This window comes from Pinus tabuliformis, chromosome 2_2 (genome assembly GCF_031772625.1).
Source record: "Pinus tabuliformis cultivar Carrire ecotype Pingquan chromosome 2_2, CPIR1, whole genome shotgun sequence".
NCBI lineage: Eukaryota > Viridiplantae > Streptophyta > Pinopsida > Pinales > Pinaceae > Pinus > Pinus tabuliformis.
In genome coordinates, this window is record NC_142300.1 from 434,017,580 (window position 1) to 434,029,784 (window position 12,205).

Here is a 12,205-nt window from a genome sequence, read left to right on the forward strand (position 1 = left end):
CATTGATGAAATTGTTCAAGACAAAGAACTCATGATCACTGCTCTATTAGGATTGCCACCTACTTGGGGTGCATTTGCTACAGGACTTAAAAGTTGGAAGGAAGCTCCCACTTTTGAAGAACTATGGACTGCCTGTTGTGAAGAAGAATTAAGGATCTCACTAGTTGCCAATCCTGAAGGAGTTTCAAATGCCTACACTGCTCAACATAAAGGAAAGAAATCGAAATGACCAAGGAAGAAAGTAGACATGTCCAAGGTAGAATGTTATCAATGTCATAAGCAGGGTCACTACAGGAGTGACTATCCAGACAATCCAAAGAATAAGAAGAGAGATAGAGATCATGCTAACATTGTTGAAGAAGAAGATCCAAAGAAAGTCAAACCCGACGTATCTGACATAAGGGACTTACAATACTAAGTACTTTGCTTGTAGTCTTAGATATCCCATTTTGTAGTTTTGATATTTTAGAATTTTTAGGTTTTAACATGTTTTTGGAAAAGAAATTCTCTTTTGTTTTTACAAGTTTATAGGTATCCCTCAAGCTTTGGAGGGAGCCCCCAACATCTCCAAAGATAAGTATCTCATTTCCTTTCAGTTTTTGGTTTCATTTACTCATTTAAGTTTTGATTATATTAAATACTAATCCCCATTCTCCCTTTATTGTCTTGGTTAGGATAACATCTGTTATATCCTCAACGAGTATGGAAGAGAGCCGCCCAAGATAAGGTTTGTCAAGAAACAAAGGTATGCCTTAAACTACAAAACATTGATTTCTTTATAATAAATGTTTATTCATTTGACAATCTATTACTAACATTGTTATGTCTAGCTATATTGAATCATAATGATTCTTGTTTTGGGTGATTCATCACTTGATAAATCTACCCCACTCATATTCTTAACTGATTTTATAGAACCCTAGACAAGTTCTCTGGAAAACCCTAATCTAAGGGTATGCTAATGTGAATGTCTAAAACCGTAAACTACTTAGGGTTATTGAGAAATGTTATTTGACATTTTTATTGATGATGTCATGTTTAAGATTTTGGTATGATAAGGAAAACCTAACTTGTTAGGGTTGAATGATAAAGTTTAAAATCCTGAACCTTTGAAGTATTGGAAATTTTGGGTAATTTTGGGTTTGTTGTGTTCTTATATTGAAAACCTAACTCATTAGGGTTTGGTGGAATGTGTGATGTCTTAGAAATGATTTCCTTTGAATGTGTGTTTGTCTGATCAAACCCTAGTCTAATCAAGTTTGTTGTATGTCTAACTCTTATTGATATTTGTGAAGTTGGGTTTGACTAACACATGATATGAAATGCCTATGCATGATGATGAAGTCCTAGATGTATGAGTTGACCTGTTTATCAGTGATCATGAATCCTAGGGTTTGGAACTAAGCCCTAGTCAAAGTTTGTTTCTCTAGGATGATAGTATTTGTGAAATTCTAGGGTTTTGGAGTTAAACCTTAGTAGAAGTGAAAATCTTTGATGTATGATGACAATGTGATAATTTGAGATTTGTGTAAGATTGTTGAAATCTGAGTTTTAGTTGTGATTGATGTTTGATTGAAAAATCTAGGGTTTGCAACTAACCCTAGTGGAAGTTGGTCATGTTGATGACTAAGTTGTGATTGGTTTTGATTGATTAATTCTCTTGTATGAAATCTAGGATTTGTATGAAACCCTAGTGGGAAGTCTAACATATGAATTCTGAAAGTTGTTAGATGCCTTGTAGATTTATATTTGTTTGAATTGTTTCTAGGGTTTGCTATATGTTGTAGTAGGGTATGTCATACCTTTGGAAGAAACATTGAAACCATAGATGTAATGAAAGTTATTATGAAGTAGTCTAGGGTTTATGACAAAGTCCCTAGCAAGATGTTGAAGAGTATGTGTCTCTTGCTTGGGTATCTGATTGAAATGTTTCCATTATTATAAGATTTTGATATGGCTAACTTCATGCTTCTATAGATTTGGTTGTACTTGCTATCTAAGTTGTGCAAGAACACAATCTTCAAAATGGTGAAGATATTTGTTGATATGATAAGCATGATGTGAATAGTGATGGTAATGATAACTCTGATGAAATGGTTGGAAGCCACGAAAGAATCTTTGATGATGAAAAGAAGAAGCTAATCTCCCTAAATTAAGAGGGCGCTTGGATAGAAGAAATCTCCTTGAGTTAAGAGGGAGCCTGGATAAAGGAAATCTCCCTTGTTGAGAGGGAGAGAATAGTTTTGATTAGAGAACGAATTTTGAATGATATGTTGTTGCATGTGAAGTAGGAAACGAAAGTATATGATTAAGGAATCTTTTGTCAAAGATTGGGTTGATAGTCCTACTGTGTTGAGAAGCAACATTTGTTGTCTGAAAGACCCCGAAGGTTTGTATTTGATTAAGTACATGTGAAAGTATATTATTAATTGAGGTTGTGATTGTACAAATGAATCTCTCGAAGGTTTTGATAACATGCTGGTTACCAATCAGTTTGATTGGGAAAGATTGGTTATCCTTGATCTACTGGATCAAGGAGTGTTGAGGCTTTGAGAGTGAAGCATTGCCTGGGAGGACATCTGGTCGGCACGTTATGTTGATGTCTAGGTCTCAAAGTTGGAAAAGGTGGTGTTGGTTATAGAGCTTTGTTTTTGGATACACCTGGATCCCTGGGTTGATGGTTAGTAAGTAAGCCTAATGGTACATAGAGAGGCTGAAAGCTTGAGTCCATCTTAGTCCCACTTGGATAGATTACCCTGGTCAGGAATCTAGTCCATGGCATTGCAGTGCCTAAACTGTTGAGAGACCAATGGATAGATTGCCCTGGTCAAGAATCTAGTCCATGGAATTACAGTGCCTAAAGTTCTTCATGGTTCATATAGTTGAGATCTTCCTTGTACTTGTAAATGATGAATACCTCACTGGTTAAGAGGGTGTGTTGGAAAATGTAACTAGGTTCAGTCTTCATTAATGTATTTGAGTCATCATGTAATGTACTTGTCAAAAGAATAAAGAAAAGAATTTTTATTATTATTATTATGACTTATTAAAGCATGGGTTTCATGCTTGGGTCATCATGTTTTAGGTCAAAGTTTCAACCCGTCAAAGTCTTCATTAAGGACTTCTAAGATTTATTCTGAGTCAATAAAGTCATTGTACATTTACAAAGACCCTTCTTGGGCTTTTGAATCATGTAAAAAGGTTAAGTATTGAGTCAAATATGAATTATGTTTCCTCCACACCAAGTCGGCCTCAAAGAGGGCTATTCGACCTTACCAAACGACTATAAATGAAGCAGTTTGAATTCCATTTGAAGCACTCACTCGACAATCACTATCAAGGGGCAAAATTCTTCTAACACAAGAAAATGGTACTATCTTCAAGACAATGTTAGAGAGATTAATTCAGAAGGAGAAAACTGGTTTCAAACGCTTCAGCGGCCATGAGTTAACAAATATAATCCAAAGTGCACTTGAGAAGTGCAAAAAAGCAAAATATAGGAAATCAGAATCAAATTGCTTTCCTATAAATGCTTGGTTTGATGAGGAATGCAAAATGGCAAGGAGAACCTTGAACAAGGTAGGAAAAGAGAAGATGAATGTAAAGTTATATAAGCAAATACTAAAAGGGAAAAAAGATGAGTTCATGCAAACAACGAGAGAAGAGTTAATATGTTTAAGCAAGAACAATCCAAAGCTTTTCTGGCAGGAACTACAACCAAGGAATAAGCAAATTGAAAATAATATTACAGCCAAACAATGGTTTGAATATGCAAGGCAACTCTAAGAGAAAGAATCTGAGCTGGAGTCCCCCCTAGGATCAACACAAATTCAAAGCTCTTCACATTACAGGAAGTGGAGAATGGAATTAAGAAGTTGAAAACAGGAAAGGCAAAGGACTTGGTTGAACTTCAAGCAGAGTATCTAAAATGGGGAATGAACGCTCTTGCACCGCACATCATGAAAATATTCAACAACATCATTCAACAAGGATTCCCAAGAGACTGGACAACTAGCCTAGCAATGCCCCTTTTTAAAAGTGGAGACATTAATAATCCATCCAACTATAGAACAATTATGATCAATCCTTTGTTTGCAAAGATTTTCGACAGCATGGTAGAAGACAAAATTAGCAAGTGGGCAGAAGTAAAAGAAAAGAGGGCAAGAGGACAAGCGGGTTTTAGGCCGAAACATTCTACAGTGGATAATGGCATCACGTTGAGACACATTGTTGACTTCAAAAAAGCATTTGACACAATCCCTGCGGATAAGTTGTGGCGTAGAATGGAAGAACTTGAAATTCCTGTGCATTATAGAGCCGTTGTCCATAGACTTTATGAAGAAGTGAAAGTCGAAATTAGAACCTCAGCAAGTATTTTGTTGCTTTGTTGACTTCAAAAAAGCATTTGACACAACCCCTGGGGATAAGTTGTGGCGTAGAATGGAAGAACTTGAAATTCCTGTGCATTATAGAGCCGCTGTCCATAGACTTTATGAAGAAGTGAAAGTCAAAATTAGAACCTCAGCAAGTATTTCAGAAAGCTTTAGAAGTGACATTGGATTCAAGCAAGGTTTCCCTCTATCCCCCACTCTTTTTGGTCTATATATTGATAAATTGGAAGAGTGGCTAAATCTGCAAGGTGGATGGTGTTCAGTTGGGGGAGTTTGTGATAAAGCTTCTTTTATATGCTGATGATATTGTATTGATTTCTAAATCGGCCCATGGATTGCTAATGCACTTATATTTCGGTTGGGGGAGTTTGTGATAAAGCTTCTTTTATATGCTAATGATATTGTATTGATTTCTAAATCGGCCCATGGATTGCAAATGCACTTATATGTCCTTGAGCATTTTTGTAGAGCAGTGGGGATGCAAGTCAATACTAGCAAGACCAAAATAATGATTTTTTCTAATAAAAGGAAGCAGAGCCAACATACTTTCTTCTTTGAAGACAACATTCTTGAAGAAGTAAAGGAGTACAAGTACCTTGGGATTGATTTCAACAACAAACTCAATTGGGAGGACTACAGAAAGAAGAGAATTTTAAGAGGGTGGAAAGCATTATATGCTCTTCAAAACAGACGTAAAGAGGTAGAGTTATGGGATTGGAAAACGATTAAAGTGCTTTTTGGACTCCTAGTTTGTCCAATGATGCTATATGGGTGTGAATTGTGGGCTAGCAGCACTCCCGTCTCAAAATGGAAACAAATTGAGAAAATCCAAAAACGCTTGATCATGAGCAAGTTCAAAATAAAAAGTTCAGTACCTTATGAGATAATGTTGAGTGAAACAGGAGCAACTTCCATTGAAGCAATTGCTATGGTGCAGCTCATAAGATACCTAAAAAGAATTGAACAAATGAGAGTAAGTAGATGGCCTAATGTTATCTTCAATGAAGGCATCAGAGAAAAAAAGAAAACATGGATGAAACAAAACTACACATGGATGCAAAAATGGAATATCTACCTCAATGCTTGTCCCACAAATAGCAAGGAGCTAAAGGATTTTGTTATGGAGAAGTTTCGTAAAAAGGTATGGGGAAAAGAGTTGGGTAGAAAGAAGAAATATTACATTGAGGAATTCAACCCTACGTGTGATTTACAACAAAAAGAGTTCATTGGAGTTAGCATTTCGTGGAGAACAAAGGTTCTTATTGCTCAATTAAGGACCAACTCACATCAACTTCAATGTGGAATAGGACGGTGGAAAAGACCTAAAGAAGCTTGGGAAAAAAGGGTGTGTACATTTTGCACGTCTGGGGTTGTGGAATCGGAAAAACATTTCATTTTGGAATGTGATGCATTCAAAGACATCAGAGAAAGTTATGAGAACATGTTAGCATCAATTTCTTGGCCTTGTCTTTTTAGCGAGGGATTGTTGGAAGGTTGGGTCAGCTCATCGTCAATTTGAATCGAAAAAGGACTAAAATTCAAAGAGAAAAAAACAGGGAACTAATGGTCTCATAGACTATTTTTAGTCTCGTGGACCTTAAAATATCATTTCATTTCAACAAGCAAGTTTAATAAATCTTGAAGCTGGAAAAAGTACGAAATTGAGGAAGGAAGAAAAGGAAGTGCAAGTTTGGTCTAGAAGAAGGAAAGGAGGAAGATCAAATTTTTGGTGCATTTATCTCTCTCTCTTGTGCCCTGGTTTGGAAGATCGAAGTTCTCTTGTTGAGGTCGTAGCCAGTTGTCACATGTTGTTGCTGCCAGATCAAAGTATAGGTCGAAGTTGTTGGTGTTGGGTGTTGCTACCCCAAGAAGTTGTATTGGGCCAAGATCAAAGTTCCTATGTGAAGATCGAAGTCTTTTAGAGAACATCGAAGTCTCCAAAGCAAGGTCGAAGTTGTTGGGTCGAAGAAAGTGTCGCTACTACTGCTATTGCTGCCAGGTCAAGTAAGATCATCTGCAAGAAAAGAGGAACGTTGACTTGGTGTGGAGGAAAATTTGTGTCAAGGTCTAGTGTCTTGGAATATCTCCAAAAAACTATTGAAGGAAGAATTACTGATTGGGTTTTCCCCTAGAGGGTTTTGTCCCTTGCTGTGAGCCTATATCTGGTGTCCATTGTTTTATGTGCTCTTGCTTTGGTAATTGCTTGATGAACTAAAAGAAAGAAGATATAAAGAATCCTAATAAGAAGTCAAGAACATCACAAGTAATTATCAAGTATAAGAAAATCTTTCTACCTTTCTGATTTTCTAACATGTTTGACAGCTTATGGCTTGAGCTATATATCATCAGAGAAGCAGCTGGATAGAATTCCTACCACCTGAGAGCTTTGGATGGAGAACCACTTGAGTTACCTGTGAATAGTTGAATGCTCAAATTGTTCTACAAGGAAAACATCTGATGCCATGGGGCATCTCTGTATTGTATTTCTAAACTTAATCCGTGTCATTTCTATTATTAGAGTAGTTTCATTGTATGCTCTTCGATTAGTTTTCATTTTCATGTTATTAAAATAGTTCTTTATTTCAACGTGTTAGTTTAGTATTTCATTTGACTACTTGATTTTAGATGATGATTTCTTGAGCAGACACTACTGATATATGCCTTTTTGTGGATGCAGATTTTAGGTCCTAGCATGCTCTCACTTCCTATCTATCATGCATCCCCATGTGCAGCCAAATGTTGACCATTGAAGATCACTTAAAGATTTAATGCCCGAGGATATGTCAGAAATTTCATGCACCATCAAAGTTCAAATATCATCAAAGCTTTTACACTCTTTCTTCTTCTTCTTTTATATTGTACTCAGATTCTACAAGCCCTGCGGTGATGTTGTAAAATGATGCTAACATGATGAAATAGAGTCATGTAACAGGACTAGGTAGCTTGGGACATTGTCATCAAGTGAGTCTACTCTGGGGATTTTTGTTACTTGGTTAATTAGTGGTATTTTTCAGCACTTAATAATTAATTGAGTTTTTTCTCCCAATTATAACTCCAAAGCCGGAGTGCGGATTGATGGCAAGGTCTTGGGTGAATCCTAATGTCTAGATTCATTGTATATTACCATGCCAAATCGCTCAAAAAAATTCGCAGAATTTGATGAGGTCTAGGGGTCAATTTTTTTAATTTCCCGCAAGATGTAAATTTTAATCCATTATGTATGTAAGTTGTAATAAGTGTTGTCTACAGAAGTTGTATCGGGTATGTGTGCTCAAAATTACACCTCTCGCCCTCAAATTTCTACTAAGACACACCTTGAGTGGTGAAAAATAAGTTTTGGACCCTCAAAACCGATTGTTTCCTTAGTTAGTTGGGAAAATGAGAAATAAATAACCCATAAATAAATAATAATAAAATGGAGAAAGTAAATATACCCACATGCCAATTGAGGTGGAAATGACATGGAAAAGCACTCACATCAAACCAAATCAAAGCGACAAGTTGGAGGTTGAGTGGGCACCCACATGGCACAAGGAATAAAGTCACATGGGAAATTAAATGTGGGTCAGATTTGGGGCACACATTGCATATTAGCAAGTTGAATACCACTTGGGAGATCAACCCATTGTGAAGATTGTATCAAATATTTGATTTGAGATTTTTTTGGAACATTGTCCCCACTATAGTCTACCAACTCCACACTTGTACGCAGCTGAAGAAGGAAGGATCAATGCACAACCAGGTCTTGCCTACGCACAACTATCTTTTGGTCATATACGCACAAGATTTTGAGGACAGTTCGCTGACGGATTTGCAGAGGTGTCATTCCCTTGGCTTTTGGGTTGAGAAATTCATGGAATATGGCTCCCATCTCCCCTTCCATACTCCACACTTGGCATCTACAACAAGCAGTTCGATTTTTTGCACATGGGCATGACGAAAATTGATTCTACACTTGGCATTTGGAGCTCCTATCAGCAAATTCGAATTTCCTTGAGAGTTTCTCCATTTCTCCATTTGGCATTAGGGTTTACATTGAGATCTTTTTCAACTTCTCTATAAATTGAGCCTTGGGCTCTCATTTTATATTCTTGATACGAGCTCTTGTGTTTGCGAAAGCTTTGCTCCCTTGTGTACTTTCAATATTAATGCAATAAAGACTTTGGGGTTCACGAATTGGACGTTATTCCTCCTTGAGCATGGTATGGATTTTTGTTGATTAATGTGTTTATTTCCTTTTACATGTACTATGTATTTCATGCTTCCATATGCTTTAGAGATGTATTGATGTAGAGCTACCTTGCACCAATACATGATTTAAGAATTGGCTCAAGATTTAGATGTCCCAGCTGATTTCAGATAAATCTCCAGGACTCATTTATCATTGTTTCTTTTTGAATCTATATGTGGAGTTGATCTCTGGTTGAGTTTTGTAGAAGGAATATCGCTTGTTGAATCAATAATCAAGCACGACGGGACGTTTTTGGACAAACCAACCCACTCTTGATGTGCGCTTGGAGGAACTTTTATTTGGTTTAGCCTCATAGTAATCTTTCGAATTTTCTTGCAGGGGTGCTGCTAGTCATAGCTTGTATACAAGTCAAATTATTTCAAATCTAAATTATTTTCTCAAAAAAACTTATGCTTCATTGTTTTAAATTTGTTGTTTAGAGAGTGATGATGGCTAAGCGAAGAGGAGAGTTTACTCATACTCTTCAACTTAGCCCTTGTAGATTAAATTGTGTATATACATTTAATTTTCTTTGCTAAGTTTCCACCTAACACTTGATTTGTATTCCAGCCCTTACTAACTCATTTTTGTGGCAAATTTGAAGGAGGAAGAGTTCAAAACTAATAATACTCTCTTGCAAGACCTTTGGCACATGTTTGGGACTGAATTTCAAGAAGGTCGTGGGCATTTTGAGTGACTTTCTTCTATCAAGGCCGTGAACCCCTTTTCAAGGTTGTATGTTTCCTCAACAAGGCTGAGAGCCTATAGAGGCTTAGCCTCTACTCCTTGCGCTATATTGTAGTTTTTGGAAAGGCTGATATTTGCATGCAAAAATCAGTCCCTTTAATTTTCAGATTTAAAAAAGGCTCTCCTTTGTGCCTCATTTGCCTATATTTCTAGCTTCACCAAGGAGAGGATCTAGTTCTTATTCTTCAAATGATATTGTAAAGATTTCCCTTGGGTTGAGTTGAGGCCTTTTGAGAGGCTCTTTCTAACACATCACTAATAAAAAGCTCATTTTCTTGAGGGAGCTTGGGAAATTCTCCCATGGTATCCCACCTCATCATTTAGGGGGAGGACTTGTTCTTGTGGGTGGATTGATTCTCATAGTTAGTTCATTTGCATGTTTCTCTTGCTAATCTAATCTATACATGGTTAATCTCTAGGCTTAACACAACATTTTCATCTCTTTTCATTTGCAAAGTTGAACTTGTCTAGTTTGTCATTTTCATTTTTTCAAGTACTTGCATTGTGCAATTTACTACAACATTTGCAACATTTCTCTTGAGCAACTCATTTTTCAACACACAAGCAAGTACTTCACATTTTTTTGGCAAACTTAGATTTGTTTACTAATCCATCTACTTTGTTTTGCTTGGAAATTGTTTCACAGGCCTTTTGGATACATTGCTTCATCATTTTATGTCAACCTATGCTTATATGTCATTTTGATTATTGTTGAGGTCTTTTGAAACACTTAGTGTAACTTTATTTGAAGCAATTTGCAAATTAGCATCTAGTTCATTTACTTGCAAGTAATTTATTCCGATTGCAATTTTCATTTTAGAACTTGTGAAGTAACATTGAGCTAGTTTCACTCTAGATTTTCCATTTGAAGATATTGGTGCAATTTATATTGTGCATTACCTCATTTCACTTATTTGGAAGCATTGCTATCAACACTTTCTTTGGAAAACATAACACTCAATCATCTCATTTAGGCATTCTAGTGTTAGAATTGCATATTTAAAACTTACCTCCAAGCATAAGTTTGGTTGTATAGACATCATAGGACTAAACTTTCCTAAAATTTCTTCCATTTGGTACGGAATAAGGTAAAGTACGTGACCCTGCAGTTATGAAAGTGGCTCTGTTCCCTTGTAAGAATGACGGCACGTATAATTTGTAAGGATTAGGGGAAGGGTATTGTTAATGACAGACTTAGTGTCTCCTCAGCTCCACTTCCTTGCAAGTCACCCCAATCTTTACCCCTTGGTAAGAATTTGAAAGGGGAATTTCTCACTTTAGGATAGGCATATAGATTAAAATTAACCAAGATAATTGCATTTCACATAGTTAGGTTTGCACACCATCTTAATCAAGTCATCTTGTGAGCATTTTAATTTTTTACCTGCAATATTGTTATCAAAAGTACTTGTCATTTTGATGATTGATTGACTCATGGTTATTTGATGTCATTATATATTTCTACTTGAGAATTTATTTTACAAGTACAATTTCCATTTTACATTTGCAAGTGATATTTTATTTGCTCATATTTTATTCTTGATCTAACATTGGTTTTGCAGGGCTACTTATCATTGTGCTTTGAATTTCCATTTGAGCAATCACTTATAAGGCACTGGTTTATATTCTTATCTCGTGGATGTTGCATTGACTGTCATTGAACATATATCTTTGTATTGTTCATACATTTACATGTTTTCTTATATCTTGAGTCAAATTATATTTGAGAAATAGTTATATTAACCTTAATATCCTAGAACCTCACATTTCACTTTACTAATCACTCTTAGGGACCACCCCTTTTACCTTAACTAGGAAAGAGCTTTAACGGAGAGAGATGGGATTAAATGACAGCCCATTCTCTGAGTTTGCCACCAAAATCACACCTTGTGGGGTTGAGGAATTTTCCCACACTAACCTAGTTGTGCAAGCGAGGCAGCAACACCTCTATATGGAGCAAAATCTTGCCTTACTTGGAATATCAATCACAAGCAAAAACAAAATCAAACCAAGTTTTCAGAAGATAAAACCAGTAACATGTCAAAGATATGTGTGGATTTGCAACAGCAAAACTTTACGTCAAAATAAATTATGTGTTATCAAATATATTTATTCATGTGGTAAATCAACATTAAACATTCTGTAAGATCTTACAGATTCTCTTCCAAAAAGATGGTTACCTGAATATTCAATCTTCTTCAATGCTGAATTGGCATTTCTGTCATGAAAAATGCCAGATCAAGTGAAAAAAATACTTTTACCATTTGATAATAATTTATGGAAATATCAGTGTTTCTTCACAAGAAACACCAACAGAATATTTTCAACAATTTGTGAAGAAACACCAACAGAATATTTTCAACAATTTGTTGTCTTTAGTACCCACGTCCATATCACTTTCAAAATAAAATATTCTCTGCCAGTTCATAGTAAAGTCTAGGGAACACAAATGGACTCTCTCTCTCTCTCTCTCACACACACACATATATATATGTATAAACCCCTGAAGAGACACAAACAATTCCTCACATCTGACAAAATCCATATAAGAACCATCCAAACAAAACATATTCAACCTAACAGACATTAATTTTTCTAGGAGAACAGAAATGAAAGGCATGCTAGCCTTACAGCAATCCACCTGTTAGTGAGAAGTTCTTTCCTGGTGGCAACAGCTCCAAACATAAAAACAGAAACCAAATAAAGAATGGTTGTAGATCCTATAGCTGCCAATGTGCCAACTGGTATAGACCTCTGGGTATCTTTTAAAGATGCTGAACGGTTTGAACCTGCCATAATCCCTGTCACTGCCGGAAAAAAAAGCCCAAGTAAAGCC

General features: G+C 36.1%; 1 protein-coding gene across 4 annotated transcripts in view; it reads right to left on the reverse strand.

Annotated features, from left to right (window-relative positions):
• LOC149193118 (cation-chloride cotransporter 1-like) overlaps positions 1–12,205 on the reverse strand; it is a 291,136-nt gene that overhangs the window by 85,072 nt on the left and 193,859 nt on the right. For all 4 annotated transcript variants that reach the window (XR_016254409.1, XM_089404786.1, XM_089404785.1 and 1 more), the window contains one exon: positions 12,011–12,205. Coding sequence is in view for 3 of the 4 variants with exons in the window: in XM_089404786.1 (XP_089260912.1) it covers positions 12,011–12,205 (195 nt within the window). In the remaining variant the exon portion in view is untranslated. The remainder of the gene's footprint in view (positions 1–12,010) is intronic.